Below are 21,642 nucleotides of genomic sequence, written 5' to 3'. Positions count from 1 at the left end.
GCTGCTTGCCAGGGAAAGGCAATGAACAGAACAGAGAGATATCTGCAGGACCTTGCTTCTGTTTAATAGGGACCAAGCAAGGCGATGAATATAGAAGAGCGACATAGATGGTTGTGCTGGCGTTTGACAGGGACATAGCAAGGCAATGAAAATAGAATGGAGATGTACAGGGGTGTGATGCTGCTTGACAGGGAAATAGCAAGGCAATTAACAAGTGCTTTATTCACCTTCCTGCTTTCTCAAATTTGCTTGAAAATGCACCATTTGTCCACTCTTTTTTCAAAATTTTCTCGGGAGAAACCCCCTGAAGGTTGTTCGGACTCGCTCACTTGCCGCAGTGCAATACAATTATTTTACGCACCACCACTTTCAAATGTCAACAGGTGCCACTGAGTGCCGCAGAGATTGCTGTAATACCTTTGGCCTTAAAAATGGGATTTTGGAATTATTATATGTTCAATAGACTTATAGCTGATTTATATATACTCTGGGTTGCACCTTTGATTTTAATGAGCCATTGACAGGAAGATACAGAAGCCTACAATGCAAGAAAACTTTCTTCTCCCAGGGACTCATATTTTAATTAAGATATGATTGTCTTAGTGATGTATAGGTTTCATGGGTGTACTTACTATGCTTGTACCTTGACTCAGAACCAAAGTCCATAATCCAACATCCTGCTTTAATTCCGTTTTTTACCAGTAACTTTCGAGCTGATTTGCACATGTTTAACAAGTCAGCCCTTGAGGGGAGATTACATTTTAAAAACAACCTAATGATGGAACCTTCAGACAGCACTACATCACCCATGTTGGAGGACAACTAATTGTTAATGATTACTTTTAGGGTGCTGATTCCTACCAGCTTACAATCTTTGAAGGAGATGATTCAATTCGTATCAACCATAGTAATCAAGGGGAGTGGAGCCTAATTCTAAGGGTTGAATACCTTCATTGCAAGAATTCTGTTTTACTGGAAACTAAAAGAAATCTGTTTTGTTTTACATGAAATGGAAGAATTGCTTCTGCTTTAGAGTGTGTAGGATGCACGAAATTTCAAGTGTTAAAAGATGTCAGTGTTAATTGACTTTGGAGCAGAGTAAAGCAAACACAAGGAAATGATGGACGGAGCATTGACACTTTTAAGACACTCTCACTCTTGATGATGTATTAAACCCAGATCTGTGACTGGGGGTGAGTGTCTGAAAAGTGTCAGTGCTCTGTCCATCATCTCCTTGTGTTTGCTTTAATAGCCCTAAATTGGCAGGGTATGCCTATACGTGGGTCCCTTGCTCACTTTGCCAATGGATTCAAGCTAGCCTGGTTGATGAGGGGTGTTACTGGAACCCGGTCCCAGGATGCTTGTTAGTGGGGCAGGTAAGGCCTGGCTTGGCAGTTCGGGCTGGACTGTTCCCATGAGGCACAGGGTCAGGACTGATTTGCATATGGCTGGGTCTGAACTGGGGTGGCGAAGTGAGCTAAAGAACGATTATGGATTAAACCCAGATCTATGACTGGGGGTGAGTGTCTGAAAAGTTTCAGCGCTCGGTCCATCATCTCCTTGTGTTTGTTTTGGAGCAGAGTAGCTATGTTGTCTTACCATTTCAAATCATAAAATAGTTGTATTTTTTCTGTAAAGAAGACAAAGGCAGAGGTTTATAGTTTGGCGCACAGTTTATGCCTTTGAAAATGCTACATAGCACCCTAACTGCCAAATCAAGGCCGTTCCGCCCTATTTTGGGTCAGGAGGACTGTCCCACGAACAAAGCATCTCACTGCTAGATGGAGTAGGGGGCCATCTGTGGAAGGTAAAACCTGGTGGCAAGGATTAGAAAAAAAACTAATAACCCCTACAACCAGTGAAAAAATGCCCTAGATGCGTGGGTCATTAGTTTATTGTTTTTCATTAACAAACTCCCACTTTGAGTTGTTTTGTTTTGTTTTTTTAAAACAAAAAATAATGTTTGGTGGTAGATATCAAAACTGACAGGGGCAGTCAACTAAACTTTTTGTACCTTGAGAGGAACGGCCATAAGGGCGGTTCCTGTCACAGTACAGGGATCACTACGGGGTCAGAGGTGATCTTTAAGTTTGGTGAACAATAGTTTATCAGACTGATGGATATAATGCCCTCTGCCACCCAGATGGACGGAGTGTCTGCTAAACTCTACATCGGGCCCAAAGTTACCTACCTTTAACAACTGTTCTCCTTTAAGGGTATCTTCAATAAATTCATAAACACTCTATATCTCTACTTAAGAGAAGGTTCAAGAACATTCTTTACAGATGGAAAGGCCGTCCAACTATAATAAGAAAGTCTATTTAAAAACACAGTATTTTTATTTTCGGTGTTTTACAAAACACACACAAAACGCCGTCCCCATGTCCCCACAGAAAGTGGTACTCTTAGTATATAGGAAATGGTGCTTTGTTTTATTAGTAACTTCTGATTCTTTTGAAAAATATCCTCCAAATTTAACACAGGTTTGACCCATCCCCAACTGGTTCTTAGTTCAGAATTTGTTTTCATTGTTTAGAGGTGTCACAGTTAAGGGTCAACACATTTGAAAGCTTTTATACGAAATACCCATGTTTGGATTTACTATCCAATAAATCAACAACTCCTGTATAGGTTTACACCAAACTTGACATGAAGGTAGAAGTTTCATCAGAATAGACTGTTTGGTTACATCATTTTAGTAGTTTATGAGTTATAAACAAAATAATGAACTAATTCAGCTAAATTAGCGATAACCTGATTAACTTGTCTGCAAGTGCTGTGCAAGACAATGATTTTAAGTGGATTGAAAGAGATTCTTTCTGGCTTCTGAAATGGTAATGCCAAGTTTGCGAGCCACACTTCATATGACTGGTTGAGGAATAATGAAATTTTTCTCTGTTTGTTACACAAATGACAAAAAAACCAATTTTGTGAGCCCCAAGTCAGGCTGAATTAGTAACCCCTTAACTTCAGGAAGGAGTAGTTTCTGTCCTGTAACTCCAGTTCTGTAGTAGGGGTATCTCTGTTATAGTCATAAACTAGTGAATAGTCCCGCCCATGTGCGTGGACCCCGGAGCAATCAAAAATAATCTCTTAAATTGTCAAAACATGCAGAACTGCACAGACACTTAAGAGAGAATTTAAAGACAGATAATGCAGCCTATATCCACAGGCCACACTGTCCAGTACTTCAACTAGAAATTCCACTAATCAACCACAAACAGCACAGCCTGCCCAGGTTTCTCCACAGAGAAAAACCTTGCCTTCAACAGCAAAACCCTCTGGAATGATAGAGAGGAAGAAGTGGACAGACAAGCCCCATAGGCTGCCATTATGTGGCTCAGAACAGGATACTGTGCCTTTAAGAGAACTTTCCAAAAGTCTCACAGTATCCCAGAATGCACTGCAGGTCCCTTTTACTTTCAGTTCTTTTTGAAGGCGTAACACGCCAGACCTGTAGCATTTCTTACATGAATATCTCTCTCCACCGGGGAGGAGGGCGGGCGCTTATGACTATAACAGAGATACCCCTACTACAGAACTGGAGTTACAGGACAGAAACTACTCCTTCTGTAGTAGGAGATCTCTGTGTATAGTCATAATCTAGTGAATAGAATGGCAAGCCCATCCCCACACCAAAGCGACGGTGGAGAAAAAGGAAATAACACCACTACTGTGCGAACAGATTTCGCAGCGAAGCCTGCCCAACCTGAGCATCTGCCTTGGATTCATTGTCCAGACAGTAATGCTTAGCAAAGGTATGGACAGACTTCAAAGTGGCCGCCTTGCAGATTTCTGCGATCGGAACATTACGCAGCAAAGCTGTCGTGGCAGCTTTGCCCCTGGTGGAAGGAGCCTTAGGTTTACCCCCTAAGGTCTTATTAGCCTTTTGGTAACACAATTGTATACAGGACACAATCCACCTCGAGATGGACTGTTTTGAGGTAGCAAGACCGGTCCTGACTGATCCATAATTGATAAACAATTGGTCTGACCTACGAATATCCTTGGTTTTATCTAGATAAAATTTCAACACCCTCCTAACATCCAAGGAATGCAGGGGCCTTTCCGCTGGAGACGAAGGATTCTGAAAAAACGTAGGCAAAGTTATGGTCTGGTTAACATGGAAATCAGATATAACCTTTGGAAGAAATTTAGGGTGAGTACGCATAACAACCGTAGCAGCATGAAATACAGTATAAGGTTCTTGGCGACACAACGCCTGACGATGTAATGGCCACGAGGAACGCCGCCTTCCAGGATAGGTGCTGCAATGAAGCCTTATGAATAGGTTCAAAAGGCTCCTTCATCAATCTGGACAGCACCACGTTCAATTCCCATGAAGGCGAAGGAAGCCGGACAGGAGGGAACACTTTCTTCAAGCCTTCCAAAAAATCTTTGATCACAGGGAACTGGAAGAAGGAAGTCTGTGAAAGGCATTTCCTGTAGGCAGTCAGCGCAGCGAGATGAACCTTAACGGAATGGACATTAAGGCCAGACTGCGCCAAATGTAGAAGATACGGAAGGATAACATCTTCCTTACACGTCGTAGGGTCATAGTTCTTGGACTTGCACCAGATGCAAAATCTCTTCCACTTGTAGGCATAGGAAGTCCTAGTGGAAGGTCGCTTAGCCTCCTTCAGTATGTCCATACAATCTTCTGGTAGATTCAAATGGCCATATTGCACTATCTCAGGAGCCATGCCGCCAAACTCAAAGACAAGAGGTAGGGGTGCACCATCTGCCCCCCGAACTTCGTGAGAAGGTCCGGCCTGCACGGCAGCCGTATGTGAAGAAGGAGAGACCGGTGAAGCAGGTCCATGAACCACCACTGCCTGGGCCATTCCGGGGCAATCAGGATCATCCGCGCCCTGGACTGGGACAGCTTGATGAGCACCGCTGGAATCAGGGGAAAAGCGTACAGAAAGCTGTTCGACCAGTTGATCCATAACGCATTCCCCAGCGTCCCCTGCTGTTCGTACCTGGAGGCGAAGTCTCGGCATTTGCTGTTTTCGGCGGTGGCGAACAGATCTACGTCTAGAGTCCCCCACCTTGCGAAGACTTTTCCCAGTACTTCGTCGTCTATGACCCATTCGTGGTTTTCCTGAATCAGTCTGCTCAGTGCGTCGGCCTGAACATTCTGCACACCTGGCAGATGGGTAGCCGTCATCGTCAGTCCTCTGGCTAGAAGCCAGTGCCAGATTGCCTGCGCCTCCTGCAACAGAGTGCGCGATCTCGAGCCCCCCTGCTTGTTGAGGTAATACATCGTGGTCGTATTGTCCGTCTGTACAAGCAGAGAGTTGGTCTGGAAGGACGGATGAAAGGCCTTCAGTGCCAGGTGAACAGCTCTGAGTTCCAGGAAATTGATGTGATACGTGGACTCCGTCGGGGACCACGTTCCTTGTATCTGTAAGTCTCCGGAGTGCGCCCCCCAGCCGTGGAGAGACGCATCTGTCACGATAGTCTGTGTGGGAATGTCCTTGTGGAAGGGAACCCCTCTGAGGAGATTCTCCGCTGAACACCACCACTTCAGAGACTGAAGAGCATGCAGAGACAGTTGTATCTTGTCGTCCCAAGATCCTTTCCTCTGATCCCACTGATCCTCCAAGCACTCCTGCAATGGTCTCATGTGCAGCCGTGCGTGTGGCGTGAGGAAGATACAAGAGGCCATCGACCCCAGTAGAGAAGACACCGTTCTCACTGTTGTAGATGGAGCGTGCGAAACTTCTCTCTGCGAATCCACTTGTTTGGTTGTCGCAAATCCAGAATGGGCCTGAACTCGTTCTTGTCCTTCTTGCGAACCAGAAAGAACAGGGAGTACAGACCTCTTCCTCTTTGAGACAGAGGTACGTCTTCTATCGCCCTTTTCCTTAACAGGATATCGGCCTCCGCCAGGAGCTCGCGTAGTTGAAACTGCGAGCTGACCGATGGAATTGATGGAGGCGGGCTGGTGAACCGAAGACTGTATCCATTGCAAACAATATTCAGCACCCACTTGTCCTGAGTAATTTTTCTCCACTCTGCCAGAAAAAAATTGAACGCTTCCCCCCATCGGAGCGGGTAACGGATGTAGGGGAAGTAACCGCTCAGGGTCGAGACCCAGCTGGGTCTTTGTTCGCTGCTGCGGACTGCCGGCCGCCTCTACCCTTCTGGCGCTTCTGGAAGGGCTTCCGGAACTGCTGTTGCTGTTGTTGCTGCTTTCCCGAGGTCTGTCCACGCCCTCTGCCCTGCGCCCCAAACCGTCTCTGGAATGGGCGGTAGGTCTTCTTCTCCTTGGGCTTATCCAAACCGACCGCCGTCAGGGTCTCGGCCTCCGCCTTTATGCGGGCCATTTCGTCATCCGCATGCTTGCCAAACAGGGTTTCCCCCGAGAAAGGCAGATTGGCCACCCGCTGCTGAACTTCCGGCTTGAGCGATGTAAGTTGAAGCCAAGCGTGGCCTCGCTGGTTGACACCATGACAGTACCCATGTGCCGCCAGAAGAGACGTATCCGCAGCCGCCCTGATGAGCTGGTTCGACACCAGCATCCCCTCCTTCAGGATCTCTTGAAAGTCCTCTTTCTTCTCTCGGGGAAGGAACTCAGCGAATTGCTGTAGGGACTCCCATAGGGCACGATCGTATCGCCCTAGCAAAGCCGCAGCACTGGCCGCCTTCATCGCAGTAGAGGCTGTCCCACAGACCTTTCTGCCTGCCGAGTCGATCCATCGGCTCTCCTTATCAGGAGGTACAGTAGAAGACGGGGAGGTGGCATGTTGCTTCCTAGCCGCCGTCACTATGACAGAGTCCGGAGTCGAATCCATCCGAAGAAAGGCCGGGTCAGAGTTCGGGGCCCTCTACTTCTTAAGGAGCCGGGAGGGAGCGGCCTTCGTCACCGCAGGGGTGAGAAACAACTCCTCTGCGGGCTCTACCAGTCTTGGCACAAGAGGCAGTAAAGGTCGAGACAGGTGTTTTTTATGCAATGTCTCGAAAATCACGGATGTCGTGGGAGTAGGTACCGTCACCGTGATACCCAACTTAGCTGCAACCCTCAGGAGAACATCCTGGAATGTGCTGATGTCGTCCACCGGCGATACTCTTGTCCCCGGGGATTCCGACAAAGTCGGTGAGTAGGTTCTGGTTCTGGAAGAATCCGTGCGGGACCGTGATCGTCACCTCCTGTGACGCCGTCTTGATCTTGTTGAGGACCTGTGACGACCCCGCCATCTCCCCCTCCGACCGGAGCGAGATCGCGACCTCCTTGGCTTCGGGCGCTCCGCCGGCCTCACAGGAGTGGGCAACTTTGGCCTGGGAGGGGCCCTCGGCCGAGGGATCCTCTTAGGGGGCGTCGGGATATCGGAGCAGCAAGGCCATCCTCGGAGGAACCGGAGGACGCCTGTCAGCCGGAAGCTGAGGTTGAGGTTGAGGTAGAGGTTGAGGTTGAGGATGAGGTGGAAGTGGAGGCGGGGTGGGAGCCCGCGGAGGTGGTCCCCTGGGCAATGGAGGAGGGGGCGTAACCGACTTCGGCCTAGAAGGCGTATACAGTTCAGAGTACACCGAGCCCGGTGATCTGCCTTCTTTTCTAGGCTGGGGAATTGGAGAATCCCCTATCGGCACCTGCCGCCTGCTAGACTGACTCCTGGCGCCAGAACTCCTTCTGCGCCTCTTTGGCGTCGAAGAACGTTGACTCGACGGCAAGCGTCGGCCCCTCGACGGCGAGCGTCTCCTCCTCGACGGCGAACGCCTCCTCCTTGACGGCGAACGCCTTCGCCTCGACGGCGACCGTCGCCTCGACGGCGATCTTCGTCTCGACGGCGAGCGTCTCCTCAACGCCGAATGCCTGTGTGACTTTGACGTCTTCCTCGACGTCGAGGATCCCCTCGACGACGACCTCCTTCTCTTCACCGACGGCGAACGGCGGTGTCGCCTCGACGGCGAGCGCCTACGCCGGGCCACCTCTCGACGTCAATTACTCGACGACGACGAAATCGTCACCGGTGATCTCGATGGCGGTCTATTCAGTTCCCTCGACGCCGAGCGTCGACGCCGCTTCAACCCAGAGGCCTGGGGAGACGGGGAACAGACTGTAGTCATCCCTCTCGATGCCGTAGTCGGTGCAATCGACGCAGACGGAGAATGGGGACGTTTGCTGGTCTTCCTGCCCCTGGGGAGACCCCCAGAGGCCTAAGCATGGGCAGAGGAAGCCCTTCCAGACCCACCTTGCGCCTTCAGTCTTCTGTCTTCCAGGCCTTGGAGCCTGATCTTCATCCTATCTCTCAGGGTTCTGCTAGAGAAGCCCTGGCAGATGTCACACTCCTCTGGGATATGCGATGAGGGAAGGCAGATGATGCACACCTCGTGTGGGTCCGACTTGGCCTTCTTCCTCGAGCACTCTGGGCATTTGTCAAACCATGCAGGCATATTGACAAATAAAGAGTGCACCAAGACAAACACAAGGAAGAAACACCAAAGTACTTCAAGAAAAGCACTCAAAAAACTTGAAAAAAGTGAAAAATCACCAATTAAACCCTTGAAAAGGGAGAGCTCAATGCTCCAGGGTCCTGCTTGCAGGAGCCGGAAAAAAGAACTGAAAGTAAAAGGGACCTGCAGTGCATTCTGGGATACTGTGAGACTTCTGGAAAGTTCTCTTAAAGGCACAGTATCCTGTTCTGAGCCACATAATGGCAGCCTATGGGGCTTGTCTGTCCACTTCTTCCTCTCTATCATTCCAGAGGGTTTTGCTGTTAAAGGCAAGGTTTTTCTCTGTGGAGAAACCTGGGCAGGCTGTGCTAATTGTGGTTGATTGGTGGAATTTCTAGTTGAAGTACTGGACAGTGTGGCCTGTGGATATAGGCTGCATTATCTGTCTTTAACTTCTCTCTTAAGTGTCTGTGCAGTTCTGCATGCTTTGACAACTTAAGAGATTATTTTAGATTGCTCCAGGGTCCACGCACATGGGCGGGACTATTCACTAGATTATGACTATACACAGAGATCTCCTACTACAGAAGGAGTACTCCTCAAAATAAGTAAAAAAATAGAAGCAATGAGCAGGTCCTTAAAGTTCTTCCTGTAGCATCCAAACAAGAAAAACACCACCTAGCAAGGGATGTAAGAGTGGGTTTAAGTTGAGAAGCAGGGAGAGGGGAAAAGATAAAGTAGGCCAAAAACCAAGGGAGCATACTTCTTGTTTAAAGAAAAATCTGAAACCCTCCTCCAAATCCTTGTTGTTCAATCAGTGTGAATTAGGGACAAAAGTAGCTGTACAAAATTGTAGTGGGATTTGTTCAAGGTTGGTCTTCAAGAAATAAAGTGTGCGTTTGGCAAAATGTTTTATGGCCAAAAAACGATTCCCTATTAACTAAGATTGCTCTATCTTTAAACACATAGAAGTGTGAGTTTGGCAACATTTTTTATGGCAAGAAAATTACTTCTTATTACCTAAGATTGCTCTTTCCCTAAACACAGAGAAAGCATTTGATATAGTTGAATGAGAATGTATGTTTAGAAACATGACGAAATTCAGTGCAGGACCTAATTTCAATAATAAGGTAAAGATATCATCAGGTAAGATTAATTGTGGTGATTTAGGATGACCTACTTTTCAAAACCAAAAACTGGAACGGGCAACTGACACAGATGCAGGACTAAGTGTTCGCACTTCAGAAGAACTATAATGAATGCACTTACCAACACAGTAGGACTAATCAGGCATCTCCCACAAACCAATGGCATAAACTGTGTCATAAATTTGAGGGATGACAAAAAAGATTGTCCTTTTAGAGATTACGTCATTACTCCATTTCAGAAAGCTTTAACTAGTCCAAAGTCGAAATCACAGATATCAAGTTGTCCATGAACAGCTTCTTCAGTCCGGGTTTCTTTACTTTCTGGGACCTGACGTTTTGCCTTTATAAAGGTAAAACCAAAACTGAAACTTTCAGAAATTGTTTTATAAAACCAGGACTAGACACGCATCAATAAGGGCCTAGAAAGCAGAGAGGAAGGTAACAGAGGGATACGTAAGGACCTGTAAAAAAAAATATTCACATTGCTCACAATATGGAAATTAAAACAAAACATACAGGGCCTCATTTTGACAGGAGATATAATACTAAACTTGTGGAAAATCTCTTACATCTCAAAAGAACATTTTGCAGACAAGTGTATTCCTTAATTGACACTCTTGCCTTCTCTATCATCTGCTGTGATGAAGCAAAAAGGAAAGCTGATGAGCTTAGGCTACAGCTGAGGATCTTTCTTCCTGCTATGTTGCTTGAATTTGATGTGGAAGCACAGCAAGAGAGTCTTTAAACAAACTTTAAAACAATTTACTTCTGTCACCGCTTCTGTCACCGCATTGACTTAACTGGAGAGCGTCTGAGAAAATGTGAGTGTGAACTTTATTTAAGATCTAATCTTCATGCTAACCCTATTCCCCAAAACCAGAAGGTGTATTAATTTTAATATAACCCGTCAGGATGCTGTGACTGTCTGCACAAACCTGGGACATCTGGTCCTTCTTTGGTGAAACAGATAGCAGACAAGGTTGTCCATTGTGTCTGTTAGTGCTTTAGTTGGCATTAAATACCTCTACTGCATTAAGAAATAGTAAGAATGGTAAGGTATAGTTGCACTGTCCAAGAGAATCCATTAATCTCTTGTTAGATATTAAATATAATAATAATAATAATATAAACTTTATTCGGATTTTTAAAGATCCATAAAAGCAGTACAGGTAAAAATCTTCAGTGACATATAATTACAAATTACTTAAAAGCAGAAAAAGAGTTTCGATAATGTATAATGTATACAGTACTATTGTGAATTAAAGGTTTTTCCTGTGTCCGTATATACATTTCAGAAAGTTAAGGACATGGTAACATGTGGCTTCGGTGTCCAGAAACTGCAAGCTCAACATGGCTACTCGACATTGTCTAAGACCCCAAGATTTTAGAAGAGTTAGTAACCAGAGTTTGCGGTGTTCCTGATAAAATTTACAGAACAGAACGGTATGAAGGGTAGTTTGACCTGATATCCCATCACATGGACATGGAGATGGATTTAGGTCCCAAACATTTGGCGTTGGGAAAGCTACCAGTTTGTGAAATATGTTCAGTCTGAATCTTATCAGGAGAAATCGTTCAAAGGTACCGATATCAAGGTTTAAATAGGGCTGCATTAAAAGGGTAGATTGAACCATTATTGCGTGCTGCACTGACTGTTTCCCAGCTTCTGTTTGTAGTCTCAGATTGCCCAGGTAGTCCAAGGCTTGTTTTTTTAAATTAGTTTTTGAGAGTTCTCCAATTTTTTCGGGATTTGAATAATATCTTTCTATTCCAAGGTCAAAGAGAAAGGTCCGGATATAGGCCAACCATTTAATTTTTAACACATAGTCCAGAGACATTGCATCCGCCAGTATTGTTTTTGTGAGGTCGTTTTTATCTGACGCCCAGATACGTCGCCAAAGGAGGAGTGGTTGGATTTTGGCAAGATCTTCGATATATGGTGCCCCCAATTCTAAGTGGCAGGCGTAAGTCGAGGAACTTTTGGGGGTGGATAAAAGAAATCTAAAAAACTTGTTTTCTGCAATTTGCAGAGAGGTGACATCCGTGTGGCCCCATAGTCCTGCTCCGTATAAAGCTGTGGATTGGCACTTAGCTTTATATATGGTTATCAGTTCCCTGGGCGGACGTTTTCCTAGTTTCTGTGTAAACGACACCAATGCGGCTAATGCTCTTTTAAAACAATGTTTTCTGGCTTCTACCGCTGGTTTCCAGGAGAGTTTATTATCTATCATAACTCCCAGATAGCAGTATTCATTTGTAAAATCTATTCTTTGGCTGTCAAGGTAGATGGAGTTTTGCTGTTTCCTCCCAACCCCAGCCTTCATTACAAAAGTCTTTTTTACGTTTATGTGAAGGTCAAGGGTTCTCATAAACTGCGAATATCTATTAAGGGACCTTTGAAGTTCGCGGGGGGTTTGTGCAAGGAGGACGGCGTCGTCCGCGTAGAGTAGGGCGGGGATCGGGCGATGTTTGGCCAGTGGGAGGTCACGGGCACCCCTCAAGAGCTCAACCTCCAAGTTGTTGGTATAGAGGGAGAAAAGGAAAGGTGCCAGGACACATCCTTGTCTGACCCCACGCTCTACTCTAAAAGACGCCGTCAGTTCCCCCTTTGTCCCGTAGCGGACTCTTGCGGATGGATTGGAATAGAGTTCCCTTAAAAAATTCAGGAGTGATGGGTCTACCCCCATCTGTGCTAAAAGAGACCACAATTTTGTATGGGAGACGCAGTCGAAGGCCGCGGACAAATCTACGTAGGTCATGTAAAGTTTTGCTTTCTTTGCATGCACATATTTTCCAAAAATTATCGACAGATTTAGGGCTTGTTCCACAGTGCCTAGTCCTTTTCTAAAACCAAATTGGAGGTCGGATAGGATACCTCTCTCTTCCGCCCAGTCCTGAAGTCTTTCTAAGATCACTCTTCCTGCTATTTTTCCCAGTGAGTCCAGCAAGGAAATTGGTCGGTAGCAGGCAGGGTCCATACGGTTACCTTTTTTGAATATTGGCACCATAATGGACCTTGTCCATGACTCCAGAATTCCTAGTTTGGCCGTAGCGGTGCAGACCCTTGTTAAAATCGGTGCCCAGAGTTCTGTTTGGTGTTTAAAAAAATCTGCCGGGACTCCGTCCGGCCCTGGAGCTTTTCCTTTTTTGGTTGAGTTCAATGCCACAAGAATCTCGGGAATTTCAAAATTTATGTCTATTGGGTATGGTAGGAATATTTTTTCCTCTTCTTCCGTCTCTTGGTCAGAGGTTGGTTTTTGGAAGATGCTGGTAAAGTGTGATACCCAAGTTGCAGCGTCTATAGCAGCTTCGATTTTTGGGCAAATGTCGTCTGCCAAAAAAGGAGTTCTTATGATTCTCCAGAAGGCTTGAGAGTTTTTTTCTTGGGCACTGGTGTGGAGTTCGTGCCACAGCGCTTGCTTCAGTTCCTCTTTCCTCTTTTTCCTTATATTATGGTATTCACTTCTGAGGGTAGCTATTGTACGGAAGTCCCTTTCATTTTTGTTTAAGGCTAGCTTCAATTTTGTGTGAGCCTTAGTGCACTCTTGATTAAACCAGCTTTTGGGCCGGGATGGACCGAATTTTTGTTTTTTTGTGAGTAAAACCTTTAGTTTGTCCATAATTTGGGCAAAATTGTTTAGAAGCTCCGCGTCCTTAGTTGCTATGTCCAAACAAATTTTAATTTGAGGATAGACTGATCTTATTAGCTCTTTGGTGAGTTCATCTGGGTTTATCCTTCCCCATTTTATTGAGTACCCGTTTACTTTATCCATATTGATGTTTTCCTGGGTCAGTGCATTGGCTATTATTACTGGAGAGCATTGTTGATAGTTTAATGAGACTTCCAGAGTTAATATTGCATGGTCACTTTGGAGATTCGGTTTGACTTCAAAATTTTTTATTCTTAGTTGTAAAGATGTTGATATAATTATGAAGTCTACCGTGGTTTTGTGGCCTCTTCCTATATAAGTAGGTGCAAGTGAATTATCTCCATAGTCCAAGGTGTTTACTATCTGGAGATCCAGGTCGGATAGGAGATCATTCATTTGTCTACCCATTTTGTTATGCACGAAATGGGTGAGGGAGAGGCCATCTTCTGTCACCATGCCAGGACATTTTCTTTTTGGTTGAGTGCAGGCGTGAAGGTTGAAATCGCCTGCCCATATTATTACAGCCGGGCCACTTTCTCCTTGTTTCATTCTAACAGTAGTTAGTTTTCCGTGGAGGTGGGCTAGGACTCCCTCAAAGTCCAGTTCATCCAGGTTGTTATAAAAATTAATAATAACCATTGACTCTTTTTTCTGGAAAAAAAGACCAAGGATCTGCAAATTAGGTCCCAGTTCTATGACCTTTATTTTAGCGTTTTGGATGGTGTTGGCTACATAGATGCACAGACCTCCCTTTGGTCTACCTGTGTGTCCCGACTGCGCGAGAGAGGAGTACGTTTTGTACCCCTGCAGGTGATGTTCTTGTAATGACCATGTCTCCTGTATGCATATTACTTGGTGATTATGCATGTGGTGTATAATTGTCCCATCCTCTATTTTTGACCTTAATCCAGCGATGTTCCACGAGATCAGGCTCAGGATTGTTGGACTATCCCTTGAGCTTTTTACTCTTCTTGGTTTGTTAGAGATTTCTGGGGCTGGAGGAATCTCTGAGACTGGAGGGACTGGTAGGGAGACCGTGAGTTCCAATGGTTCTGTGTGGATTTGGGAGTGTTCTTGTGGTTGTAGTAGTCAATCGACGCACTCCAAGGCGCTATACCTGTTTGCTAATTGAGGGCCATTCCAGCTATCCCAACGTGTGGAGTCGCTAAACTTTCTCCAGTGTTCCTGTCCACTCCATTCATCCCTATCTCTGCCTTGGTGATTAAGGCCTAGTGGGTTGAGTGGGGGAAACCGTCCCTGCCGCGGCTGCTGCCATAGGTGAGTGTTGTATTGCATGGATTGCTGGGGTTGCCACCACTGTTCGGTGGTATGATATGGGTATTGAGGGGGATGAGCAGGTGGTTGGGTAGCAAGGTGTGTAGGTAGAGGGATTTGGGCGGGTGGTTGCCAGTGGAAAACAGATTGTTGTGAATTTTGTGGGAATCGTGGCATGTGTGGGAATCGTGGCATGTGTGGGTGCTGCTGGTATTGATATGTATTGTATTCAGAGGAGTTTATAGGCCCAGTGTTTAATGGGAGTACGGGAGGGGGGAAATTTAGCCTTGCAGGTGGGGGTAAAAAATAGGACAAAGGAAGGGGATTTATTTGGGTAGCTGGTCCTCTGTTGGGTGAGTTGCAGATATAATTTGATGCCCCTATCTCCCTGAATTTGATGGTGATAACATCCCCCGCTATTGCCTTCGTGCTTCTATCGACCCAGTCTCCTCTGCGTACGGAGAAGATGTCACCCCTAATGTGAGCGGGTAAGGGTCTATGGAGTTGGAGCCACTGGGCGCATTTGTTCCTCAGCTCTGCGAAAGTTTCTCTTGCGCCCTCCTTCAATGGGGGAACAGCCGTTAACACCACCATGAAGGGAGAAGCTTCCGGGGGTAGATTGATTATTTTGGGCCGAGACTGCTTGGTCTTCAGTTCTGGTGGTTTTTCTTGGGAGGGGGTCTCTGCTGGGATGGTAATATTTCCTTTTGTTTGTCGGTTGCTTGTTTTGGTTTGGCCTGCTGGACCTGTTTGCGTAGCAGAGGGGAGATCTTCCGCCACCAGAATGACTTGGGAGGCGTCTAGATTTCTCCCTTTTTTGGTGTGAAGGTTGTTTGTTATACCTGCTATTTGTTTGGTACTAGATGAATTTATTGGGAGTGTTTCCTTTGCCCCCTGCGTTGGTGCGGGACCATTCCCACTTGCCTTACAACTGCATTTAGTATTGATTAGTGACGTAAGTCTGTCCAACTTTGATATTAAGGGTTTGATCTGTGCTGTGATTTTGGCTTCGAGGTCTGATTTTAGGTCCATAACCATGTTTTCCACCCAACAGGGGATACCTGTCGTGGAGTTTGGGGTGGGCGTGATAAGATTATGATTCTTTGTTATTGTTTTGAGTTTTTCCTTGATAATTGGCATAGCCTTAGTGAGGGTGGAGGAGTTTTTCCTTGTTTTTGTTGGTTCTAGGGTCGTTACTGGATCAGGTAGTGAGGGATTGCTAATGGCGCTCTGGTCTAATTTTTCAATCGGTGATTGGCAGGCTTCTAAGTCTGGGGTAGCTTCAAAGTCAACGTAAGATTGATCAGAGTCAGTTTGGGTTACGGACAAATCTACAGAGTTTGGAACGGTCATCGTAGGGACGATGGTTAGTGGCAGTGGTAAGGAGCAGTTGTTAGCCTCCTGGTGAACAGGAGAATTAGCGGTAGCAAGTGAGCCAAGAGAGGATCGTTTGGCCTGCATGAGGTCCAAAGAGACTCTTTTCTCCAGTAGGATGATACTCTTATCAATGGTGTCGTTTACCCTGGATATAAAGAGGTCTATAGGACCGGTCACTTGTGTCACCAGTGTGGCTTTTTTAGACGTGCTTCTAGTTTTGGGACGCATCGTGATTCTCAGTGATGTACGTCAAGAAACGTGGGAGCCTGCAGGGATGAAGTAAAATACAGGGTGACAGGGCCGGGGCCGTCCTCTGCCGTCCTCGAACGGCCTCAAACGGCCCTGTCTTTGCCCAGTCTTCGCCCGTGCTGCGTCCCGCGCTGCGGGAGTGAGATGTTGTTAAGTAGGGGGCGCAAAAGGGCAGGGGGCGGGCCAGCAGGGAGAGCGGACCGGAAGCTCTTCCTTGGTCTTGCAGGGACTTCTGGGAAATGAAGTCCCCGCACGCTCGCAGCCCCGCTGGTTCCTCGCGCCCCTTACCGCCTTGCTGCCGGAGTCCTCGCGTCGGTCCTGGAGATGCTGCCTCTACCAACACCCACCAGCGAAGCGGCACCCGCTAAGCGGGTGCGGCGAGAGGTGGGCTTGGAGGCTGGTGCGCTGCTGGGCTGGTAAATTTGGACGTGAGCGATGCCTTCCGCTTCAAATAATTAGGTAGGTGTCCCACAGAGTAGAGGAAGAGGAGCGCTTTTAATTAGCTTTGATGGGCGGGGGGCGGGCCAGCAGGGAGAGCGGACCGGAAGCTCTTCCTTGGTCTTGCAGGGACTTCTGGGAAATGAAGTCCCCGCACGCTCGCAGCCCCGCTGGTTCCTCGCGCCCCTTACCGCCTTGCTGCCGGAGTCCTCGCGTCGGTCCTGGAGATGCTGCCTCTACCAACACCCACCAGCGAAGCGGCACCCGCGAAGCGGGTGCGGCGAGAGGTGGGCTTGGAGGCTGGTGCGCTGCTGGGCTGGTAAATTTGGACGTGAGCGATGCCTTCCGCTTCAAATAATTAGGTAGGTGTCCCACAGAGTAGAGGAAGAGGAGCGCTTTTAATTAGCTTTGATGGGCGGGGGGCGGGCCAGCAGGGAGAGCGGACCGGAAGCTCTTCCTTGGTCTTGCAGGGACTTCTGGGAAATGAAGTCCCCGCACGCTCGCAGCCCCGCTGGTTCCTCGCGCCCCTTACCGCCTTGCTGCCGGAGTCCTCGCGTCGGTCCTGGAGATGCTGCCTCTACCAACACCCACCAGCGAAGCGGCATCCGCGAAGCGGGTGCGGCGAGAGGTGGGCTTGGAGGCTGGTGCGCTGCTGGGCTGGTAAATTTGGACGTGAGCGATGCCTTCCGCTTCAAATAATTAGGTAGGTGTCCCACAGAGTAGAGGAAGAGGAGCGCTTTTAATTAGCTTTGATGGGCGGGGGGCGGGCCAGCAGGGAGAGCGGACCGGAAGCTCTTCCTTGGTCTTGCAGGGACTTCTGGGAAATGAAGTCCCCGCACGCTCGCAGCCCCGCTGGTTCCTCGCGCCCCTTACCGCCTTGCTGCCGGAGTCCTCGCGTCGGTCCTGGAGATGCTGCCTCTACCAACACCCACCAGCGAAGCGGCACCCGCGAAGCGGGTGCGGCGAGAGGTGGGCTTGGAGGCTGGTGCGCTGCTGGGCTGGTAAATTTGGACGTGAGCGATGCCTTCCGCTTCAAATAATTAGGTAGGTGTCCCACAGAGTAGAGGAAGAGGAGCGCTTTTAATTAGCTTTGATGGGCGGGGGGCGGGCCAGCAGGGAGAGCGGACCGGAAGCTCTTCCTTGGTCTTGCAGGGACTTCTGGGAAATGAAGTCCCCGCACGCTCGCAGCCCCGCTGGTTCCTCGCGCCCCTTACCGCCTTGCTGCCGGAGTCCTCGCGTCGGTCCTGGAGATGCTGCCTCTACCAACACCCACCAGCGAAGCGGCATCCGCGAAGCGGGTGCGGCGAGAGGTGGGCTTGGAGGCTGGTGCGCTGCTGGGCTGGTAAATTTGGACGTGAGCGATGCCTTCCGCTTCAAATAATTAGGTAGGTGTCCCTATCATATTAAATATGATTTTTAAAATGTTCAGGTTTTTTTCAGGTTTTAAAATCAATTTGAGTACAAGTGGAATACAAAATGATATTCAATATAATAAAAAATCTACAAAATTTAGGAATTAAATAAACTAAAGGTTGAGAGTGAGTTATCAGATAACAGAAATTAAATGAGGAAAAAAGTAATTTAAATTTTGGCAAAAGCAATAAAATAAATGTATGTTTCCGTAGAATATAACAATACATTAAAACTTCGATAACACTTAAAAATATTTATATTTCAGCTTGATTTCCATGGTCACAGAAAAGATTATTTGGAAAATAATGTTAAAAAGTTTTTCTAAATATATCCTTGTTAGTGCATGTTAGTGCTCAGGTTTTTAAAGCATCCCAGATAGTGTTTGTACAATCATCTTTTTGTCACAGTCCTTCACGCACACAGATTCTCAGTGCATATAATTTTCTAAACAAATGCCTTTAAACTGCAATGTACAAAAGTTGTGACTTCTCTGAAGCATGGTATGTAGGATCTAGTGTGAGTGCAGCAAGGTGGAGTGAGTACTGTGGGCTCAGTGTGGCTGCTTTTGGGTGCAGTATTGATAGCAGAGATGAGATTAAACATACATAAAGTCACATTGATTATAGCGGAGTATAAAGTACGTGAGTTTAGTAATTGACTACAATAATCCACACCTTTGATAAATTATGCTTGGCTCAATTTGTCTCACTTTCACTTTCTTTGTGACTTGCCTTTTTAAATGTATAAGTTTTTTTCTAAGAACACCACATAGAAAGCACCTATGACTTAATCAGCTTATGTTTGGTTCTACAAAATAATGAAGCTGTACCTCTTGCTTGAGAGCTAAATCCGTTTGAAGCATTTGGCGCTTTGCAAGTACGTTGAGGACAAAAGGAAACCGCACACAAGACACAGGCATATGAGAGTCATCAGAGTTCTGTAAGGGAAAATGAAGATATGCAGTTGAAGAACAAAAAAACACAAAACACACAATTGAAAATAAAAATGAAATATTAACCCCGACATGCCCTGTGCATGAGGACCTTTGAGTCTTTTTTACTTTCCTTGTATGGTGGTCCCAGTAGGAAAGACAAGTGGCTCTTGCCACGCCAAAATTATGGTAGTGTGACCATCATTTTGACATGAGGCACCTGTGTAAGATTGTCTGTCAGGCACATGTTTACACTGGCAGAGCCATTTGAGGGCCAAGGCCATGCCTTAAAGGAAGGGGCTGTGGTGGCTCGAGAATGAGCTTCAAGAGGCTTGGGTACCCCAGCTTCCTTACAAGGTCTGAGGCAATAAGTGCGACTCCTGCCAATTGATTGCCTGAGTGAGGCTCCGTATGAGGGCAAACAGTGGAAGAGTGTGATGCAGTCAAAACGTCCAGCCTATTGCAAAGCCAACTTCTAGGGTTTGTCCACAAGGAAATCCAACCAAGTAACAGGTTGCACTATTTATTCAGAGTTGTGAAGAAATGCTCCTCCGGAGACCCAAGACACAAAAAAACAGTTTTAGAACTTAATGGCGGAATCCCAGTTCATGCTTCTCTATGTGCAAGCATTCTACCTTCATACCTTGAGCTGCTACAAAAAGAGCTGATAATAGGCATTTTCATTTTACCTGTACTTCCCTGTCAGAGACATAGGCCCTCAGCACAGTTATTTTGCCCTTATAGTCACAATTTCTAGCGTAGATTTCTGTGTGTATTTTGTTGTCAGAATCTGAACTTGAGCTGCCTTCACGATCGAGGGAAAGACGTTCAGTGCTACATGCATAGCTCTGAGCAGGGGAACACTGATGTGCCGTAATAGTTCCTATGGTCTCCACAGGCCAAAGACTGATATGTCCCCCAGATGGGCGCCCCATCCTATGAGAGATGCATCCATCCCTGTAGTGAAGGTGTGAAATGGAGGACACAATAATTCTTTCAAGTGTCAAAGCTGTGGTTGAGTCCACCACTCCAGATGTTAAATCACAGGTGCAAGTAAGATTATGTACTACATGCCAACACTTTCATGCAGTCTACATTCTCTGAGAAGCTCTGAATTGTCTTTCCTTGATCTTCAATCTTCAGAAGAATGCACACAAAGGTGCAGTACATTTCTGGTATTAATCCTATAGTTTGGAATATTCTCCCTTATACAAGCCATACAAATTCCAGCTACTCTACTTTAAAAAAAGAGCTTTAATACCTTCTCTTCTTAAGTAATTTCCTAGTATGGGTTGACAACCATCCTTCCAGCCACACCACTGATTTCTCAAATTTAATTTCTACAGTGTTCTCTCTCATTTTACTAACTCCGGTGCGCTCACAGAACTCGAAGTCAGCAGCAGTGATCGCGTCGGTCAGACCAGTTTGATTCGGTGTAGCGAGGCGCTGCACGTCGCGGTGCAGGCTACGGCTTGGTGACGGCATCAGGACGGAGTCGGTGAGCGCAGAGCTTGCGTTGTTCGAGGCGGACGTTGCTTGATGCGGTGCCTACAGGACACCGGGCTGGTCGTGAGAGTCGGTCACAGCTCCCTGCCTCTGTAGCAACTTGTTTCCAGCAGCAATTCACGAAGGCTGGTGAAGTACACTGGTCCTGGGACTTCGGTCAGGGGGCAAGTTCTCTTCCAAGCCCTTGGAGATCTTTGCACAAGTTGAAAGATAAGTCCACAACGTTCTTTCTCCTCCCTTTGGCAGTCAGGCAACCACTGCAGGCCAACCCCCCAAGCAGTACTTCAGCTTGGGAATAGTCTCTCCTCAGTTTCTTCAGGTTCCTTCTCCTCAGCAGAGGTTTCGTCTTGTAAGTCCAGAAGTGATCTAATTTCTTGGGATCATGGTCCCAATACTTATACCCCAAAATCCTTTGAGGGGAAAGGGGGCTGTGCCCAGTTCAAGCCAGTTCTGAAGCATTCTGTTTACCAGACTTCCCCTTTCCTTTCACAGCACAGGGCAGGCACATCAGACGCCCCACAGGAGGTGGAGCCAGCATTGTGGAAGGCAAGTACAGTCCTGAAGCACTTTGTTGACAGTCTTCCTTTCCTTCTTTCAGTGTGCAGGGCAGAGACATCAGATGCACCACAGGAGGTGGAGCCATCATTGTAGAGGGAAGGCCCAGCCCTAGTCAGGTCCCAGGTGCAACTCCTCCCTCCCATCTAGATGCAGATCTCTCTATTCACCACCGGGCTGCCCCAGCCTGTCTCTTGGAATCACCCAGCCCTGTCACTCACAAAACCAGACGAAGGAATACACAACCTCGCAGAGGCGGGCTCAAATGGTTACGCAAGCAAATACCTACTTTCTAAAAGTGGTATTTGCAAACACAGAATATTAAAATAAACTTCACTAAAAGATGTTGTTTTATTATTCTGAGTCCAGGCATACTAAACTCGAATTTCTACCATGTTCTCCGAGTCTGCTAGGATTATAAACATGTAATAATCTAGCAGCCCATTCTGACCTACGGAGAACAGGTAGCCTTGCAATAGTGAAAAACGAAAATGGCTGTAATTCACTATTAGGACATGCCACACACATCAGGGCTTGTCCTACCTTATACTTACAATGCACCCTGCCCTTGGGCCTACCATAGGGGTACTAATATATGAAATCAAGGGAAGGTTTAGCGACTGGCAAGTGGGTGCACTTGCCCAGTCAGCATGACAGTACCAGACTGCACGCAGGCTCTGCAATGGCAGACCTTAGACACATT

General features: G+C 46.9%; 1 protein-coding gene across 2 annotated transcripts in view; it reads right to left on the bottom strand.

Moving 5' to 3' along the window:
* Window positions 1-21,642, bottom strand: part of LOC144818567 (E3 ISG15--protein ligase HERC5-like) — a 400,809-nt gene that overhangs the window by 133,251 nt on the left and 245,916 nt on the right. The window contains exon 15 of one of the 2 annotated variants that reach the window (XM_078676098.1): window positions 18,777-18,884. The exons of the other annotated variant lie outside the window; for it this stretch is intronic. Within the exon in view, the coding sequence (XP_078532224.1) occupies window positions 18,777-18,884 (108 nt within the window). The remainder of the gene's footprint in view (window positions 1-18,776; window positions 18,885-21,642) is intronic. 2 annotated transcript variants of the gene reach the window in all.

The sequence above is a fragment of the Lissotriton helveticus genome, chromosome 2_1 (assembly GCF_964261635.1).
Source record: "Lissotriton helveticus chromosome 2_1, aLisHel1.1, whole genome shotgun sequence".
Classification (NCBI taxonomy): Eukaryota; Metazoa; Chordata; class Amphibia; order Caudata; family Salamandridae; genus Lissotriton; species Lissotriton helveticus.
Note: the sequence above shows the minus strand (reverse complement) of the source record. Positions and strands in the feature narration are given on the sequence as shown.